The sequence below is a fragment of the Malaclemys terrapin genome, chromosome 7 (assembly GCF_027887155.1).
Source record: "Malaclemys terrapin pileata isolate rMalTer1 chromosome 7, rMalTer1.hap1, whole genome shotgun sequence".
Lineage (NCBI taxonomy): Eukaryota > Metazoa > Chordata > Testudines > Emydidae > Malaclemys > Malaclemys terrapin.
Genome location: NC_071511.1, coordinates 127,419,557 through 127,438,792, shown reverse-complemented (window position 1 = coordinate 127,438,792; position 19,236 = coordinate 127,419,557). Strand labels below are relative to the sequence as shown.

Sequence of the window (19,236 nt, the reverse complement as noted above, 5' to 3'; positions counted from 1 at the left end):
GGGGGTGCAGGGCCCTGAGTCCCCCAATACTCCGCAACAGGGAGCAGTCCCAGAGCATCGCCCGGGGACTCCGTGACAGGGCTGAGACTCAGGGCTCCCCCCCACCCCCATTGGATGAAATTAACCACAGGCGCCATATCCGGCCCACGGGCTCTAAATTCCCCATCCCTGCCCTGGGTAAGCAAAGGCGGCCAGACTTCCATGGCGGTAACCGCTAGCGATGGGGAAATGTGCCGGCTGCTGTTTTTGTCGTTACACCAGCTGCTTCCCGGGAGCCGTGTGGAGCAGAGGCTCGCAAGGACCCTGCCAGCCCCGCTGTGCCGCCAACTGGACAGGCAACGGCCTGGTCAGCGGTGCTGCCCGGAGCCCAGGATCCCTTTTTGACCGGGCGTGCGGGTCGGAAACCGGACCCCTGGTCACTCTAGGCTCAGCCTGGCAGTCCCCATGTGGCCGCCCGGGCAGGAGTCTCCAGCGTCTCTCCCAGGGGTTCCCCAGCGAACACTCCAGTTCCTCCCCGTGGAGGGTGGGGATGGAAGGGGGTGTCCCGGGGGGCTGGGCAGTGGGGGGCTGCTGAGAGCACGGAGCCCCCAAGGGCTGGGTGAGAGGCGGTGGCGAGGGATTCATTCATTTTAAGTCCAGCACAGCCCACGAGTGCACCTGCTCTGAGCTCCTGCCGGGGACGGTGCTGGCCCCCAGCCCAGTCCCCCTGCGCGAGCCAGCAACGGGCACTTGGCTACAGCCTCTCTGCTGCAGAGCTCTGCAGGAGACACCCTGGGCGGCTTGTCCCAGTGGTTTCACTGCAGGAAACCGGGGCCTGAGTTCTGCTCAGCCCCGCCAGGGCCCGCTGCCTTGCCCACTAGCGCCCATGTTTGCTCCCTGCCAGGCCAGGTCCTTACCCGCTGTGATCCCTGCACCCCCAGCCTCCCTTCGCTGAGCTCGCAGCCTGAGCTGGTCACACGGCTCGCGGTCGGGCAGCGTTCCCAGCCCTGGGCTTCGCTGCAGCCGCGCCAACTGCCCAGCAGCCCCGTTAAAACGAGGCCCCAGCACTGGGTGCTGTATTCCAGGAGCAGGCATTGGGCTGGGGGGGTCTGCTTCCCCCCCACACTGCCAGACTGACCCCAGCTTGGCTCTCAGCTTCCAATAGGCGTCCCCGCAATGGGATGTCTACACCGCACGGGGGGAAAGGGCTCCAAGGAGCCGGAGCCCTCATTCAGCCCCCCCCCCCCACTTGCCCCTAGGTGGGCCAGGCCTGAGTGAGGAAACCCCACACTGGGGAGGGGCTGTGTGGAGCACAAGGGGCTGCAGGGAGGGACGCCGCACGGGACCAGGGCATCTCCCCAGAGGAGGAGGACGCCCAGGGAGGTGGCAGCGAGGAGTCAGGTGAGTGACCCTGGACTGGAACCAGTGCAGGGGCCAGGCCGGGCTCCCCTACCTGTCCCAGGGAAGGTGGCGAGAAGCCCCCGAGAAGGGGATATGGACTGGTGGGAGCCCTGCAAGAGGGGGGTATGGCCTGCTCTGGTGTCCCCCCCCACTGGAGTCTCCTCTGGTGTCTGTCCCCCCACCCCCCCGGGCCTGCTCTGGTGCACTTTGTTCCTCTGAGGGGGGTGTGGGCATTGCTGGGGGCCAAGTGGGGAGCGTGTGCACGTCAGATGCTTCAAACCCTCCTCCTGACCCAGCCCCACGGTGCTCGGGGTGGCCTGTGCGCCTTGGGGGGCTCCCTGCACTGTCGCTCTGCCATGTGCCCCTGGCGCTGCCCAGCCTGGTCTGCCTGGGCCCGCCCGAGGGGGTGGCCCCACCCCATGGCCCCCAGACAGATCCCTTATGGGCCCCCTCTTCTGCAGGATGCAGCCTGTCCAATGTGCACCACCAGGGGGCAGCAGCCTCTCGCCACTGCCCAGAACCGGCGAATTCAGTGAGCCCCCTTGCACCAGAGGTGCCCCCCCGGTGCCCCCGCTCAGTGCCCCCCACCCGGTGCCAGGCCGCCCAGTGTCCCCCACCCAGTGCCAGGCCACCCGCAGTCACATGGGGGGCTCCGCACACACCCCTGCCCGGTGCCCCCCACCCAGTGCCCCCCACCCAGTGCGTCCAGTGCCCCCCGCCCGGTGCCAGGCCGGCCGCAGTCACACTCCCAGAGGCGCCCGCAGCCCCAGTGCTGGCAGGAGCCGGGCACTCAGCCGCGCTGGGCACTCTGGGAGATGCTGGGCTCAGCGCCTGGCGCTGGGGGGATCTGTGCGGCGCCCGCCCCTGCTCTGGGCCTGCCCGAAGGGGACACCCTGGCCGAGGCTCGTCAGAGCTTCCTGGTGCCCAGAGCAGCAGCCCCGACGCTAACGGGCCAGAACACAGGCTCACGGCAGCAGAGCCTGGATCCTGGGGCCGGCCCCTGCCTGCCCCTCCTGGGAGCCCCGAGGCAGAGCGCTGGGCACGGCTCCCCTGGGCAGCCAAGGAACAAGGCGGCTGTGGAGGGTGCGGGTTGATTGCGGATCACACCCCATCTTCCCCCTGCTTTGCCTTGCAGGGCTGCTCTGAGCCATGATTCACCAGACCACGAGGTGGGGGGGGCCCAGACACCCCCCTGAGCCCCTGCCACTAAGCCCCCCCCCCCCCCGCCCCCCCATGGGCAGGTCCCCTTGTGCACTTCGGCTGCTGTTCACTGGTCCCAGAAGCCGTGCTCAGGGCCGCCGGGCGCAGAGGGTCCCTGGCCCAGCGTTTGCAGCAGTGCCCCTTGCCGGAGGGTCCCGGCCGCCTGCTCGGGGTCATGGGTCCAGCTGTGCCCCCACCCCCCCCGTGCCAGCCACGTCCCCACCTGCAGAGCTGTCTGCCACCCCCGCCCCCTGGTGTGAGTGTGTCTAGCCCCGGGGTCACCCCCAGCCTGCCCGCCCGTGGCAACGAGCAGGGTGTGTCCTAACCAGGAGCCAGCGCCCCGATTACAGGGGACAAGGCTGGATTGAGCGCCCCAGCCCCGCCCCCCCGGCCTGAAATAAACCAGCTCCAGGCCCAGCTGCACCTGAGCTGCTGAATCAATATTGACTGGCTAAGAATAGTGCCTGCACCCGCCGGGCCGCCTTCCGCGCTTCCTGCCCGGCCCAGTGCACGGGGCTGCACGGCCTGTACCTGGGCCCCACAGCCCGCCAGCGAGGGGCACGGCCCCACGCCGCTTCACACCAGCTGTGCCGTCACTGGGAGGTGGGAGTTTTCCTTTAGAGTCCAGTGCTGCCCGCGTAGCTCTCGGCGCAGACTGCCAGCCCCCCGTGGTGACAGCCCCCCTTGGAACGTGTCCATGGGGCGGCCTTGCCACCCCAGGCCCCCGAGCTTCTCTGGAGTGAGGGATCCCCAGCCAGCCGTGGACTCCGTGCCACGGACACGGGGGGCTGCCGAGAGAAATGCAACAGCGCGAGCCAGTGGCACAGCTAGGTGAGAACCCAGGAGTCCTGCCCCCCCCCCCACAACACACTAAACCCCTCTCCCCTCCCAGAGCCAGGGAGCGAACCCAGGAGTCCTGGCTCCCAGCCCTCCCCCCCCAATCTACTAGCCCCCAATCTCTTCCCAGAGCCAGGCACTGCAGAACTGTCTAGAGCCCTCTTACACCCCTCCCCCCACTGAGCTGCCCTTGCCGAAATCCCCCCTGCAGGCGCAGCCCCACCTCGCCAATGCCTTTGCTGGCAGCTCCGGGCCCCATGATGGGGGGGCTCCCCCCCTCCCCCACTCTGGGGGATGACCGTGGCTCTCCTGCCCCAGCCTGGCCTTGTCCGACTGTCACATGACATCGTGCAGCTGGTGCCTGCTCCGCCCCGTGTCGCCACCCACAGCTGGGCAAAGCGGGGTACCAGGCGCCCCAGCCTGGGGGCTGTGCGCTCCCCTTGCCCAGGTGGAGGGTGCACGGCAGATTATCCCCTGAGCAGCTGGCACTAGGCCTGTCCCCCCCCCAGCTGTACAGCACGTGCCAAGCACTCAGCCGGGCACTGCCAGCTCTGCCCGGGGCCCTGCACCCGCTGCCTGACCCCCTGGCCACCTTAGGCACCATAATCGGCTGCGGGGCGCAGCCCAATGCAACAGCACAAACGCCCTCTGCCCCAGCCATCAACCAGGCGGGCCTGCGCCAGCCGGAGCCTTCGTCCAGCCCCCGGGCACCCACCGCACACGCCTCCACCCTGGCCCAGCAGTGACACTGACCGGGGCCAGGGGCAGTGTGGGGATCCCCTGGCACTGCACCTACTGGGCAGGAGGCTTTGCTGGTCTTTCCCCTCTGCAGGGAGACAGCAGGAGCCCAGGGCCAGCTCGGGGCTGGGGGGTCTGGTGGGGGGGGGCTGGGGGAGGGCTGCTCCCCTTCCCCCCGCCCGCCCGGGATGTGGTGATGAGCTCACCGGCTATTCCGGGCCCTGTGTTTCCTGGCTCCTCCCGACGGGAACCTGCTCCTTAAATGCCAAACAAACAGCCCGTGGCCACTGGCACATTCCTGCAAGGCACTGCTGTGGGCGCGCAGCTTCCTGTTTATCCCCGTCCCACCGTGCGGGCACCGCCACTCCCGGGGGAGGTGGGGGGAAGCTTGGGCACCGGAGACACCATCCCAACTCCTGCTGTGGCAGCGAGTGCAGCTGGGGACAGATTCAGGGGTACAGCAGTCAGGAGACACCAGGCTGGGGATCAGGCTTGAGGGGCACTGGCAGGGCAGAGCTGGGGGGACCCCAGGGCTCGGACAGCAGGGGGCTGCGGGTCGGGGCTGAGGGGCACTGGCAGGGCAGAGCTGGGGGGACCCCAGGGCTGGGGAGAGGGCTGGCGGAGGGTCAGAGGACCAGCACAAAGGTGGCCTGGGGCCAGAGCCCTGGTAGGGGTCGGGTCACCATCCCGTCTCGAGGGCTGACTGGGTGCTCGGAGCAGGGCGGCAGGGGGTCCCAGCTAGTGTCAGCTGGTGACCAGTCTGACCCCCGGGGTCAGTGAGGAGAGCCCTGAGCCGGCTCCAACCCAGACCCCATTGTCCTGGGCCCCACTAGCTGGTGCACGGAGACAGCCGGGCCCCCGCTGAGTCCCCGGGCCGGGCTTGCTCTGTGCCCCAGGGAGCCCAGGAGCCACTTGGTGGCTGCAGCCAAAACAGAGACTTGGGCGCTGGGGGCTCCGGCCCCCACTGGCCCGTCCCTGCCTGATCCCACAGCCCAGAGCCGGCTGCGCGACACGGGGCTCTCCCCGCGGGCTGGCTCCGGGCCCCAGGCGTGTGGCTCATTTGGGCCCAGAGGGTTTCTAACCTCGGGCAAATTGCTCCTTTCTGGGTGTGCTCATAAACCCCCCGTCGGGAGGCCCATGTAGGGGGCTGGGGGGCCCAGCCCAGACAGGAGGTTTTGAAGAGCGAGGCCTGGCCTGGGTGGAGGGCTTCAATGGGCAGGCGGGGGGCTGGGGGCCCAACGGGGGGAGGAGGGGATCAGGGGGCCTGGTGGGGGGCCAGGGGGCAGGTGAGAGTCAGGGAGCCCAGTGTGGGTCAGGGGGCCCAGTGGGGGCAGGCAGGGATCAGGGGGGCAGGAGGAGGTGGGGGGGCCCAGTGGGGGTCGGGGGCAGGTGGGGATCAGGGGTCCAGGCGGGGATCGGGGGGCCTGGTGGGGGTGTGGGGCAGGCAGGGGTTGGGGGTGCAGCAGGGGGCAGGTGGGGATCAGGGGCCCAGCAGACGTGGGGGGCCCAGCGGAGGGGAGGAGGGGATCAGGGGGCGCAGTGCAGGTCGGGGGGCGCAGCGGGGGGCAGGTGGGGATCGGGGGCCCGGCGGGGGTGGGGGTCCCTGCGGGGGGCGGCCGGGGGCCCGGGGCTGGGAGGCAGGCGCGGTTCGGGGGGCGCACGGGGGGGCCGGAGCCGCTGGCTCTGCGCCCGCCTGTGCGGAGGTTGCTGGCGGAGCCTCCCCGGGGCCGGGCTCAGGCGGGGGCTGCCCGGAGCGGGGACGGGGCGGCTGCCGCGATAAAAGGCCGGGCGGGCCCGGCCGGGGACCAGCAGCTCGTCCGTCCCCTCGGTCCTGGCCCGCGCGGTGAGTGGGGAGCGCCGGGATCGGGGCCCTGGTGCCAGGCGCTGCGCACCGGGGCGGGCGTTGGGGAGCACGGGGGGGCTGTGGGGCTGTTGGGGGGGGGCAGGCGGGGGCTGTGGGGTTGTTGGGGGTCGCACGGTGAGCAGATGTGGGGGCCAAGGGGGGCACAGGGTGGGTGGGAGGATGTGGGGCTGTTGGGGGCGCATGGTGGGTGGCTGTGGGGGGCAGGTGGGGGCTGTGGGGCTGTTAGGGGGCGCATGGTGGGCAGATGTGGGGGCCAAGGGGGGTACAGGGTGGGTGGGAGGATGTGGGGGGGGAGGGTGTTGGGGGGGCAGGCAGGGGCTGTGGAGCTGTTGGGGGGCGCACGGTGAGCAGATGTGGGGGCCAAGGGGGGCACAGGATGGGTGGGAGAATGTGGGGCTGTTGGGGGTGCATGGTGGATGGCTGTGGGGCTGTTAGGGGGTGCATGGTGGGCAGATGTGGGGGCCAAGGGGGGTACAGGGTGGGTGGGAGGACGTGGGGGGGTGAGGGTGTTGGGGAGAAGGTGGGGGCTGTTGGGGGGCGCATGGTGAGCAGATGTGGGGGCCAAGAGAGGCACAGGGCCGGTGAGGGGATGTGGGACTGTTGGGGGCGCATGTTGGGTGGATGTGGGGGGTAAGGGGAGCACAGGGTGGGTGGGAGGATGTGAGGGGTGAGGGTGTTGGGGGGCAGACAGGGGCTGTGGGGCTGTTGGGGGGCACACAGTGAGCAGATGTGGGGGCCAAGGGGGGCACAGGGTGGGTGGGATGTGAGGGTGTTGGGGAGCAGGCGGGGGCTGTGGGACTGTTGGGTACACGGTGGGCAGATGTTGGAGCCAAGGGGGGCACAGGGTGGGTGAGGGTGTTGGGGGGCAGACAGGGGCTGTGGGGCTGTTGGGGGGCACACAGTGAGCAGATGTGGGGGCCAAGGGGGGCACAGGGCCAGTGGGGGGCTGTGGGGCTATTAGGGGGCGCATGGTGGGCAGATGTGGGGGCCAAGGGGGGCACAGGGTGGGTGGGAGGATGAGGGGGGTGAGGGTGTTGGGGGGCAGGTGGGGGCTGTGGGGCTGTTGGGGGGTACACGGTGGGCAGATGTTGGGGCCAAGGGGGGCACAGGGTGGGTGAGTGTGTTGGGGAGCAGGCGGGGGCTGTGGGGCTGTTAGGGGGCACACGGTGGGCAGATGTGGGGGCCAAGGGGGGCACAGGGTGGGTGGGAGTATGTGGGGGGGTTAGGGTGTTGGGGGGCAGGTGGGGGCTGTGGGGCTGTTGGGTACACGGTGGATGTGGGGGGCAGGCTCCGGGGGAGACGGGCCTGACACCTGCTGGGGGTTGAGCTGGGTGGCGCTGGGGGCATTGGCTGCGGGGCTCAGTGGGGGGCAGCGTCAGGGCTGGGCATGGGCAGCGCCTCCTGCCATCCGCCGCGGCTTGGATCTTTGCCAGCAGCTACCTGGGCTGTTGGTTTCTGGGGACCTCGCTCCCCCTGTGCCCCCAGCTCAGGGGAAGGGCCTTGCACTGCTCCGCCAGGGCTTCGCGCTTGTGGGGCCCAGCCTGCCCGGGGCGGGTGTCGGGCTGTGACTCTCTTGTGGGGCCAGCGCTGCTCTCTGGCACCCGGGGGCTGCTTGTGTCCACGGCCCGTGGGGAGCAGGGTGAGACTCGCAGCGACACCCCTAGAGGGGAAAGGCCCCATCCCAAACCCTGCCCCCGAGCCAGCCTGACCCCCTAGAATCAGTGGGATGGGGCCCTACACCGTCAGCGGCAAAGGGCCCCGTGGCTCGTTCCGTGGCCCCTGGGGACCCCCGCCATGTCACGCTGTTTCCAGGAGTCTGTCTGTGGAGGATCAGTGATGCTGGCCGGACCCATCCCCACCCTGCTCCTGCTGTGCCTGGCGACCCCCAGCTGGCAGCAGCCCCCGCGGATCCAGGTGCGGCTGGCGGGGGCCAGGAGCCAGGCTGGCGAGGGGCGGCTGGAGGTGCTGTATGACGGGCAGTGGGGGACCGTGTGCGACGACGACTTTGACATCCACGTGGCCAGCGTGGCCTGCAGGGAGCTGGGCTTTGAGTCGGCCGTGACGTGGGCCCACAGCGCCAAGTATGGCCAAGGGGAAGGTAAGGCAGGGCCCCGCTGGGCATGGGGCGGCCTGGGCATGGCTCCTGGGCATAGACCCAGCCCGGGCAGGGCGCTGGCTACCCTAGAATGGAGTGTGGGCTCCTGGGGGTGGGGCAGAGATATGGGGTGAGAGCCCCCCAGCTGCAGAACTCTCCCCTCCCCAAGGCCCAGTGCTGGCTGTGGGGCAGCTCCCAGCGACTCCAGCCCTGGCCTGTCCTAGCAGGGGGTGCTGTGGGGAGGGGGGCAGGAGCTGGCTGTGTGTGTGTGGGGGAGCTTCCCCCCCCAGGCCTGTCCCAGCAGGGGCACTGTGGGAACAGGGGGGAGGGGTGACATGGTCAGAAGCACAGTCCCTGAGCTCTCCCAGGGGGTGGGGTGTCTGCTAGTAATTTGGGAGCATCCTGTTTAGTACCCCGTTATCAGTGAGCCCCCTGGAGCCCCCCCCCCCCCCCCGATTCATAGATTCTAGGACTGGAAGGGACCTCGAGAGGTCATCAAGTCCAGTCCCCTGCCCGCATGGCAGAACCAAATACTGTCTAGACCATCCCTGATAGACATTTATCTAACCTACTCTTAAATATCTCCAGAGATGGAGATTCCACAACCTCCCTAGGCAATTTATTCCAGTGTTTAACCACCCTGACGGTTAGGAACTTTTTCCTAATGTCCAACCTAGACCTCCCATGCTGCAGTTTAAGCCCATTGCTTCTTGTTCTATCCTTAGAGGCTAAGGTGAACAAGTTTTCTTTCTCCTCCTTATGACACCCTTTTAGATACCTGAAAACTGCTATCATGTCCCCCCTCAGTCTTCTCTTTTCCAAACCAAACAAACCCAATTCTTTCAGCCTTCCTTCATAGGTCATGTTCTCAAGACCTTTAATCATTCTTGTTGCTCTTCTCTGGCCCTCTCCAATTTCTCCACATCTTTCTTGAAATGCGGTGCCCAGAACTGGACACAATACTCCAGCTGAGGCCTAACCAGAGCAGAGTAGAGCGGAAGAATGACTTCTCCTGTCTTGCTCACAACACATCTGTTAATGCATCCCAGAATCATGTTTGCTTTTTTTGCAACAGCATCACACTGTTGACTCATATTTAGCTTGTGGTCCACTACAACCCCTAGATCCCTTTCTGCCGCACTCCTTCCTAGACAGTCTCTTCCCATTCTGTATGTGTGAAATTGATTTTTCCTTCCTAAGTGGAGCACTTTGCATTTGTCTTTGTTAAACTTCATCCTGTTTAACTCAGACCATTTCTCCAATTTGTCCAGATCATTTTGAATTATGACCCTATCTTCCAAAGCAGTTGCAATCCCTCCCAGTTTGGTATCATCTGCAAACTTAATAAGCGTACTTTCTATGCCAATATCTAAGTCGTTGATGAAGATATTGAACAGAGCCGGTCCCAAAACAGACCCCTGCGGAATCCCACTTGTTATACCTTTCCAGCAGGATTGGGAACCATTAATAACTACTCTCTGATGCTTTCGGGGGAGGGGGCTGCCGGCCTGGGGCCCTGTTGCTGAGCCCATGGGGGGGGGTGCCAGAGCTCCTGGCCCAGACCCGTGACTGACCCGCTATGCTGCGCCAGGCCCCGTCTGGCTGGATAACCTGCGCTGCGCTGGCACCGAGCGCTCCCTGGCCGAGTGCCAGTCCAACGGCTGGGGCGTGAGTGACTGCCACCACGGAGAGGACGCCGGCGTCGTGTGCTCGGCCCGGCACCCGCCCGGCCCTCGCTCCCCGGGCCCAGCCCCCGGCCTGCAGGTGAGCAGGGACGTGGGGCTGCTTGGGCTGGCTGGGGGCGCTTCCCGCCTGGGGCTCCTGCTGCCGGTCGGCTTCGCCCAGCTTTGCTGGGCCAGGGGCTTCCACTAGTCTGACCCCTGTAATCGGCCCGAGCCCCTCCTCCAGGAGCCCTGGGGGGCAGACAGCCCAGGGGGGCAGATCCCTGCTGCAATGGGGGGACTGGCACCTCTGCCAGGGGTCTTGTCTCTTCAACCTGCCCTGCCTGGCCTCTGCTTATCACCAGCTCCCCCCTGCCCCCCCGGCCCCGGGCAGTGCAGGGCCTACGCCCCTGCCTGGAGCTGCCCCACCCCAGCACTCCTGCCCCACTCACTGCAGTGCCCCCTGCTGGAGAGGGGTCCGGCCTCCCTGACTGCTGCAGGGGGGGGCTGAGGGAGCTGGCTCCCTGCCCCGATACTCCGGCTGCTCACAGGGGTGAGATGGGGGGGGGGCAGAAACAACCCCATTCTCATGGTACTGTCACAATGCGCTTTGCGGATACTGACCGATGATAGTGTGTGTGTGTGTGTGTGTGTGTGTGTGCGCACACCTCCGTACGTGCACCCGTGTGTGCATAGGAACAAGTGCAGGGTCTGATTAATGCCGACCCCTTCCTGTTACTTCAGGTCCCCCTCCCTCCTATCCCTCCCCTGGCCTTTCCCCACAGCTCTGCTGGCGCCCCTCACTCCCGCCCCGCAGTCCTGGGTATGCTGCCCCCAGCCTCCAGACTCACACCCATGCACTGCCCTGCCCTGCTTCCCCCAGTCCTACAAAGCTGTTGGCAGCCCCACCCCCGAGTGCTCTCTTCCGCCGTGTGTCCTGGGCCCCTCTCACCCGGTATCTGGCCTGGGGCAGGGAAGGAAGCTGGAAGAGGTGCGGCTCAAGCCAGTCCTGGCCTGGGCGAAGCTGAGCGTGCCCGTCAGCGAGGGCGTGGTGGAGGTGAAGCACGAGGGGCGCTGGAGGCAGGTGTGCGACGCCGGCTGGACCAGGAACAACAGCCGCGTGGTGTGCGGGATGCTGGGCTTCCCCCGGGAGAAGCGGCTCAACACCGGCTTCTACAGGTAGCGCCGGGTGCAGCGGGCGTGTGCAGAGCAGGGCGGGGGGGTGCCCGGGGGGCTGGTCTGATAGGCAAGTCCGGGCCTGCCAGGCTGGGGGTGTTCGCCAGGGGAGCTGCCTGCGGACAGGGCCATGGGGCTGGCTGGGGGGTGTCGGGGCAGGTCCCCTCGCAACGGTCTGGGGTGCTTAGATGAGATGGCGGGGAAGGGGTCCAAGGTCACAGAATGCTGAGTGTTGCACACGCGTGTGCATTGGTGCAAGGGTGGGGTCACAGGGCTCCCTGGGGCGTGAAGTCCTGGATCCAAGGGTAGAAACCAGTTGCAGGGCAGGGTGTCTAGGGGGCTGCGGGTGGGGTGGGGCGGAGGGCACAGCGGCCCCTGCGGAGGGGGTGGGGGGCTGCCCATGGCCCTGCTGACCTGCCCTTTCTAACCCTGCAGGAAGCTCTGGAACCTGAAGTTGAAGGATCCCAAGTCCAGGTACGGACCCGTCCCTGCCTGAGCTCCCTCACGTGGGGCCGACGCGCCGGGTGCCAAGCTGCCCACGGGGCACTGGCGGGGGGGGGCGCCCGTCTCACAGGGTGGCGGCAGCACGGAGCTAGGGATGCCGCTGGGGCCGGGCAGGAGCTGGCATGAGCTGACCCTGCCCCTCCCGCCCCCCCGGTTCGCAGCCTGAGGGGCCTGAGCCAGAAGAACGCATTCTGGATCCACCGGGTCAGCTGCCTGGGCACGGAGCCCCACCTGTCCCACTGCCCGGTGCAGGTGTCCCCTGCCGCCCGGCGCCAGCCCGCCTGTGCCCACGGCATGCACGCCGTCGTCAGCTGCGTCCCGGGCGCCGAGTTCCAGACCGCCAAGGCCAAGCCGTTCCGCAAGGGCCTGCGGGCAGAGGTGAGCCCTGAGGGACGGGGATGGGGGGGCCCCGGGAGAGCCCCCGGCCCCGAGGAACAGGCAGCACCGCGGCGCGGGCAGGAAAATGTTTCCTTCTGGGACTGATGTCAGGAGCACAAACAGCAACGGTTCTGGAGGGGGAACGAGGCACAGCGCTGGCTGTGGGGTGGGCTGGGGGGCTCCTGTCTGCTTCAGCCCCGGCCTGTCCCAGCAGGGGGCGCTGGGGGGAGTGGGGCAGGTGGCTATGGGGGGCCCTGGCACAGGGAATGGGGTACAGGACAGAGCCTGCCACAGCTCTGAGAAGCGCCCTGTGACAGGCGGGACCCCAGCCATTCCCCGGTGTGGGGGTGTGCGCATGAACAAGTCCTCTCTCGCAGGGGCCCCGGGTGCGTCTCCGGGCTGGCGCCCAGGTGGGCGAGGGCCGGGTGGAGGTGCTGCAGCACGGCCAGTGGGGCACCGTGTGCGACGAGAAGTGGGACCTGCTCGCAGCCAGCGTGGTGTGTCGGCAGCTGGGCTACGGGACGGCCAGGCAGGCCCTGACGGGGGCCCAGATGGGCCAGGGTGAGCCAGCCATGGGGAGCTGTGGTGCTGGGGGGGGGAGCAGGACCGTGGGGGCTGTGGTGGGGGGCTGTGTCTCAGGAGCAGTGGCTGGAGAGGATAATGGGCACGTAGCGGACGAGCAGCTGAGGGGGAGCTCTGGGGCAGCACGGGGCGTCCGGGTCTGGGGTCCCCAGGGGCAAAGGGCGCTGGAACAGAGCAGAGCCGGCAGGGAGAACCCAGAGCTTCGGGCTGTGCAGCGGCCGGATCCCGGCGTGGGAGGCCTTCGGGGAGCCAAGCTGGGGCCGGCCGGGCACACCAGGGACCAGTGGCCAGGCCCGGTCCAGTCCCCAGCGAGCCGGGCGGCTGGGGAGCCCCAGGACAAGCCCCGGGAAGGGGGCATTCCCCGTCTCTCCATGGCTCAGCCCGAGGCCTCTCTGGCTGGTGCCCTGCAGGACGGGCTGGAGGGTCTAACGGGCCCTGTGCAGGGAGCCCCTCGGGCAGGGCTGCACTAGAGCAGCCGGGGGCGAGGGAGGGGTCCCTGCAGGGCTGGGCGAGCTCAGTGCTACCCAGGGGCGAGTCAGGCTGAGCTGCTGGTCTCTGGCTCCAGGCCTGGGCCCCATCCACATGTCCCAGGTTCAGTGCACAGGCTACGAGCGCTCGCTCCAGGAGTGCAGCTTCCAGGAGGCAGCGCAGAGCGGCTGCCGGCATGAGGCCGACGCTGCCGTCCGGTGCAACGTGCCCCACACGGACTACCAGAGCCAGGTGAGCCCCCCGCGGCCCTTGGGGGCTGTCAGCCATGCTGGGGGGCAGGGTGTGGGGCGCATGGCCAGGGAGGGGGCAGTGTGGCATCATGAAGGAGTGGGTAGCCTGGGATGGGGTAGGTGCCACGGGGTACAGTGGGGCAGGAAGACCTGGGAGAGGGGATCCTGGGGGGTGCTGGGGGGCCTGGGGGAGTGGGCACAGGGGGCGCTGCAGGAGGAGAGGGTGGCACAGGGCACCATTGGGAGGATGCCACAGGCTGAAGGAGGCTGCGAATGGCACGGAGGACATAGGGGGTGGGGTGGGCAGCTGGCACGGGGGTCCCCAGGTGCCCCTAGCTGGGCTGGGAGTCAGTGGCTGTCGCCGGGCGGGGGGAGGAGCAGCTCCCAGCTAAGGATCTGGGGAGCTGGCAGCTAACCCTTGCTCTGCCCAGGTGCGCCTGGCGGGGGGCCGCAGCCCCGAGGAGGGTGTGGTGGAAGTGTTGGTGCCGGTGGGGGGAGCCCTGAAGTGGGGCGCCGTGTGCGGCGAACGGTGGGGGCTGAACGAGGCCATGGTGGTCTGCAGGCAGCTGGGGCTGGGCTTCGCCAGCCACGCCCTCCAGGTGAGTCCCACTGGGGGGGGCTTGTGCCCTTGTGTCAGGGGATGTTGCTGGGGGGGGGGAGGGAGGGGCCTTGTGCCCTGACGCTGAGAGGCGGGATGGGGGGGCCTGGCATCAAGGGAGGGGATGGGGGGGCCCTGGCGCCGAGGGGCGGGATGGGGGGGCCTGGCGCCGAGGGAGGGGATGGGGGGGCCCTGGCGCCGAGGGGCAGGATGGGGCGGCCTGGCATCAAGGGAGGGGATGGGGGGGCCCTGGCGCCGAGGGGCGGGATGGGGCGGCCTGGCATCAAGGGAGGGGATGGGGGGGCCCTGGCACCGAGGGGCGGGATGGGGGGCCTGGCCCTGGGCTCTCGTGTCCCCGCTGAGCGCTGGGGCGTCTCTCTCCCCCCAGGAGACCTGGTACTGGCAGGGCAGCCCAGAGGCGGGCGAGGTGGTGATGAGCGGCGTGCACTGCACGGGCACCGAGCTCAGCATCCAGCAATGCCAGCGCCACGGCCCCGTGCACTGCCCGGCGGGCGGCGGGCGCTTCTCTGCCGGGGTCAGCTGCACCGACAGTGAGTGATGGGCCCCGCCTGTGGGGGTGGGGCAGCAGGGGGAGGAGCCTGTGGGTGGGCGGGGCAGCTGGTGTCACGTCCCCTGGGCGGGGGTAGGATTGGGGATTTCCTCGGCACTCAGCCCCCCCGAGCCGGGCAAGTCCTCGGTCGCACGCGGCTGCCTACGGGGGCGCCGGGCTGGGGGGGAGCAGATGCCCGTATCTGGGCTGCAGGTTCCGGGCGGTAACGTCCCAGCTCTGCACCTGCCGGGCCGGGGGGACCCTGCCCGGCCCAAGGGAAGCCAGGCCAGCCTGACCCCGCGGCTCCTGCAGCCGCCCCGGACCTGGTGCTGGACGCGCAGGTGGTGCAGGAGACGGGCTACCTGGAGGAGCGGCCGCTCGCCATGCTGTACTGCGCCCATGAGGAGCGCTGCCTCTCGCACTCGGCCGACCACGCCAACTGGCCCGACGGGCACCGGCGCCTGCTGCGCTTCTCCTCCCGGATCCACAACCTGGGCCGAGCTGACTTCCGGCCCCAGACCGGCCGCCACGCCTGGGTCTGGCACCAGTGCCACAGGTGAGCGCCACCCCGCACAGCTGCACGGCTGGGCTCCGGGGCAGTGTGGCCCCCCAGCAGCGGGCCCCAGGCAATGCCAGCTCCCCAGTGCAGCGGCTGCTAGCAGCGCCCGGAGCAAGGGCTGCTGTCCGGGTGCCCTGGGAGCCTCTGGCCTGGCAGACGAGGAGAGGAACCGGAGCCAGGCCCCAGAGCAGGGCCCTGCATGTGCTGCCCGGTCTCCCCACGCCTGGGCCCCACATGGCCCCCGGCTGGCTGCGTGTCCTGGTCCCCAGCTGGCTCTGTGGTGCCGGCCCCGCCCGGCGTAATTGGCAGCGTCTGGGCCAGGACTGTCATTACGGCTTTATTTGGACGCAGAGCTGTAATTCTGCTCCCAGCTGTCGGCCCCCAGCCCCCACCCCCGGCAGCTCCTTCCTCTCCTCCCCCTGCCCTCCCTGCCCAGGGGTCTGGCACTGCCAAGGCTCTGCCCACTGCAGGGACAGGGGGGTTGGCCAGGGCACCCTCCAGCCTCCCCCACTCCCCGCCCAGCTCACCAAATGCGGGACACCCTCCCCTGTGCTCCTGGCCCGATGCCTGGAGCAGGTCGAGGGGGGGGCACTGCTCCTTCCCTCCCTGCCCCCTCTCGCCCCTCCAGGCACTACCACAGCATCGAGGTCTTCACCCACTACGACCTGCTGACGCTCAACGGCTCCAGGGTGGCTGAGGGGCACAAGGCCAGCTTCTGCCTCGAGGACACCAACTGCCCCCCAGGTAGGGGCCGGGCTCTGGTAACCCCTCCAGGGCCTCCTCAGAACCAGCACCCCCTGCTGGGACCCCCCCCACAGCCAGCGCCCTGCCCTGCCCCCCCAGCGCCCCCTGCTGGGAGCCCCCTGCTACAGCCAGCGCCCTGCCCTGCTTCCCACAGCACCCCCTGCTGGGACCCCCCCCACAGCCAGCGCCCTGCCCCGCCCCCCCAGCGCCCCCTGCTGGGAGCTCCCCCCACAGCCTGTGCCCTGCCCTGCCCCCCCAGCGCCCCCTGCTGGGAGCCCCCTGCTACAGCCAGCGCTCTGCCCTGCTTCCCACAGCACCCCCTGCTGGGACCCCCCCCACAGCCAGCGCCCTGCCCTGCCCCCACAGCGCCCCCTGCTGGGACCCCCCCCACAGCCAGCGCTCTGCCCTGCTTCCCACAGCGCCCCCTGCTGGGACCCCCCCCCCACAGCCAGCGCCCTGCCCTGCCCCCACAGCGCCCCCTGCTGGGACCCCACCCCCACAGCCAGCGCCCTGCCCTGCCCCCCACAGCGCCCCCTGCTGGGACCCCCCCCCCACAGCCAGCGCCCTGCCCTGCCCCCCCAGCGCCCCCTGCTGGGAGCCCCCTGCTACAGCCAGCGCCCTGCCCTGCTCCCCACAGCACCCCCTGCTGGGACCCCCCCCCACAGCCAGCGCCCTGCCCTGCCCCCCCAGCGCCCCCTGCTGGGAGCTCCCCCAACAGCCTGTGCCCTGCCCTGCTTCCCACAGCACCCCCTGCTGGGACCCCCCCCCACAGCCAGCGCCCTGCCCTGCCCCCCCAGCGCCCCCTGCTGTGACCCCCCCCACAGCCAGCGCCCTGGCCCGCCCCCCCAGCGCCCCCTGCTGGGAGCTCCCCCAACAGCCTGTGCCCTGCCCTGCCCCCCCAGCGCCCCCTGCTGGGAGCCCCCTGCTACAGCCAGCGCTCTGCCCTGCTTCCCACAGCGCCCCCTGCTGGGACCCCCCCCACAGCCTGTGCCCTGCCCTGCCCCCCCAGCGCCCCCTGCTGGGACCCCCCCCCACAGCCTGTGCCCTGCCCTGCCCCCCCAGCGCCCCCTGCTGGGAGCCCCCTGCTACAGCCAGCGCCCTGCCCTGCTCCCCACAGCACCCCCTGCTGGGACCCTCCCCACAGCCAGCGCCCTGCCCTGCTCCCCACAGCACCCCCTGCTGGGACCCTCCCCACAGCCAGCACCCTGCCCTGCCCCCCCAGCGCCCCCTGCTGGGAGCCCCCTGCTACAGCCAGCGCCCTGCCCTGCTTCCCACAGCACCCCCTGCTGGGACCCCCCCCACAGCCAGCGCCCTGCCCTGCTTCCCACAGCGCCCCCTGCTGGGACCCCCCCCCACAGCCAGCGCCCTGCCCCGCTCCGCACAGCACCCCCTGCTGGGACCCCCCCCACAGCCTGTGCCCTGCCCTGCTTCCCACAGCACCCCCTGCTGGGACCCCCCCCCACAGCCTGTGCCCTGCCCTGCCCCCCCAGCGCCCCCTGCTGGGACCCCCCCCCACAGCCAGCGCCCTGCCCCGCCCCCCCAGCGCCCCCTACTGAGACAGGCCGGGAACTCCTCCCACAGGCAGCTCCCCACAGAAGAGCTCTCCGGTGCGTGAGGGTGTGTAGGGGGGCAGGAGGCGGGTGCGGGTGGGACTGGGGGAGGGGGGCTGCCCAAGTCATCCTGTCCCCTCACCGTCTCTCTCTCCCTCCCCCCCCCCCCCAGGGCTGCAGCGGCGCTTCGCATGTGCCAACTTTGGGGAGCAGGGCGTGAGTGCGGGGTGCTGGGACACCTACCGGCACGACATCGACTGCCAGTGGGTGGACATCAGCGACGTGGGGCCCGGCAGCTACGTCCTACAGGTAGGAGCTGAGTGCCCGGGGCCGGGGCCCCTCCAGCAGGCGTTGCTGCCCTCCCCCGGTCTGTCTCTTCCCCCCCCCCCCCCCCAGGCCACTCCAGGTGCCAAACTCAGGCCTGGCTCTGTCCTGGGGAACCCGCCAGCCTGTGCCAGAGGCCAGAGCCCGTCTCCTGTGCAGTGTCTGGGCCGTGCCTGCTGCTGGGAGGGGCTGGGGAGGGGGCCTGGGGCGCTGGCTGGGCCCCCGCCCCTCTCCCACCAGCCCGGGCATGACCCAGCTCCCCGCACCGCGGGCTCCCTGCCCCTCCCCTCCCCTCCCCTCTCCTCCCCAGGTGGTCGTGAACCCCAAGCACGAGGTGGCAGAGTCCGATTTCTCCAACAACGTCATGAGGTGCCAGTGCAAGTACGACGGGCATCGCATCTGGCTGCACGGCTGCCGCACAGGTACTGGGCGGGGCCCTGGGGGGGGCAGGGCGGGCAGAGCAGTGCTCAGGCCTGCCCCAGAAACGGGGCCCTGCGCGAGGCAGCAGGAGGGGCAGCCGGCCCAGCCCGGGGCTGAGGAGGGCAATGTACAGCGCTGTGCACCCCCCCGGGGAGCAACCGTGGGCACCGGGCCTGCAGTGGACAGGCCCTGTGCCCCTCCCCCACTCAGCCAGGCAGGGGGAGGCGGGTCCCCCACTCACACGGGTCCCTCCTCTCCCCAGGGGACCAGTACGGCGCCGACGCAGTGCGAGAGCTGGAGCAGCAGCAGCGCCTGGCCACTAACCTCATCTGAAGCACGTGGGGTGGAGCTGAGCCGGGGGAGCCCCCAACCGGGGGCGTTGGGGGGCTGAGTGCTGCCCCCTGCACAGCAGCCGCAGGGGGCGGAGGCTGGGGTGGGGTGGAGGGGGAGGTCACACTGTGTCCCTGGGCTTGGGCCTTCCTGCCAGCCCCGGGGCTCCCCCGAGAGCACCCCCACAAAGGCCCCGCGGTGCTGGGGGGGCAGCTTCTCTCCTAGGCCCGTGCTGGGGTGGGCAGGCCAGGGCCCCCCAGTCCTGGTTGTTGTCCCACTGGTCCCTGCCCCCCCCCCCGGGCTGGGGCAGCCGTGACTGCACTCAGGGAGCCTTGGCATTTATTGGGGCTGGAGGGCGAAGGGGCTGGCGCTTACCTAACGCCCGGGGGGAGGGTACCACGACTCACGCTCCAGCAGGAGCCTGCCTCCGCATCCCATCCCTGGCCAACTACCTCAGCCACCCCAGCCGCCAGCACAGCCCTGTGCCTGTAGGGCCCAGGCCCCCTCGTCTCAGGAGCGGCCTCGGGCCTAGCACCACTTGTGCAAGCACTAGCGTGTCACTAATAAAGGTTTTGTGCAAGTCGAAGGCTGGTGTCTGGCCACAGGGGGGTGTTGGGACGGAGTGGGAATTGTCCATATTTTGTGTGAATAGCGTGTGCGTGCCTCAGTTTCCCCTGGGGGGTGCCTGGTTAACTGGGGGGGTGAGGGGACAAGGTTGTTTGCTCTTTGCAGAGACCCAGAGCTACAGGTGGGACTGGGCCCCAACGGTGTGGGGCCTGGGCACTGCCGAGAAGGGCCTAGCCATTTGGTACCTAGCAACCGCTGCCCCAGGGCTCCCCCTCGGCAGGAAGCCAGCCAGGTTGGATCAGCTGGAGAATAATGGGCCAGGTGCCCAGGAGTTAGACCAAAGGATGGAGGAGGGGCCTGGAAGCAGGAGTCACGTGGCTGGATGGGGACTCAAAGTGGGGGGCCAAGAGCTCTGGGCCTGACCCGGCTGGGCCAGGCCGTAACTTCCTGCGCTGGGTGC

General features: G+C 69.5%; 1 protein-coding gene across 3 annotated transcripts; it reads left to right on the top strand.

Annotated features, from left to right (window-relative positions):
- The first annotated feature begins 5,960 nt into the window (after positions 1–5,960).
- On the top strand, positions 5,961–18,249 carry LOXL4 (lysyl oxidase like 4). 3 transcript variants are annotated; one of them, XM_054034638.1, is made up of 15 exons: positions 5,961–5,998; positions 7,832–8,117; positions 9,706–9,878; positions 10,749–10,954; positions 11,387–11,425; positions 11,617–11,833; positions 12,211–12,394; positions 12,981–13,135; positions 13,566–13,733; positions 14,121–14,283; positions 14,595–14,838; positions 15,470–15,585; positions 17,308–17,444; positions 17,770–17,881; positions 18,142–18,249. In XM_054034638.1, the coding sequence occupies exons 2-15, from the start codon at positions 7,856–7,858 to the stop codon at positions 18,210–18,212; spliced, it is 2,247 nt and encodes a 748-aa protein (XP_053890613.1). In that variant the 5' UTR covers positions 5,961–5,998; positions 7,832–7,855; the 3' UTR covers positions 18,213–18,249. The 3 variants fall into 3 exon arrangements, with proteins under 3 accessions (XP_053890613.1, XP_053890614.1, XP_053890615.1); XM_054034639.1 differs by lacking the exons at positions 17,770–17,881; positions 18,142–18,249 and having other exon boundaries at positions 15,418–15,585; positions 17,308–17,390; XM_054034640.1 differs by lacking the exons at positions 5,961–5,998; positions 7,832–8,117; positions 9,706–9,878; ... (5 more) ...; positions 13,566–13,733; positions 14,121–14,283 and having other exon boundaries at positions 14,601–14,838; positions 15,418–15,585.
- The last annotated feature ends 987 nt before the right edge of the window (positions 18,250–19,236 follow it).

What these genes read in the sequence shown, in the direction of transcription:
- LOXL4 (XM_054034638.1), top strand. Translation starts at nt 7,856, where the DNA reads ATGCTGGCCGGACCCATCCCCACCCTGCTCCTGCTGTGCCTGGCGACC. An exon ending in CCGGCAGCTACGTCCTACAG is followed by an intron (nt 17,445 to 17,769) that starts GTAGGAGCTGAG and finishes TCTCCTCCCCAG; the next exon opens with GTGGTCGTGAACCCCAAGCA. An exon ending in GCTGCACGGCTGCCGCACAG is followed by an intron (nt 17,882 to 18,141) that starts GTACTGGGCGGG and finishes TCCTCTCCCCAG; the next exon opens with GGGACCAGTACGGCGCCGAC.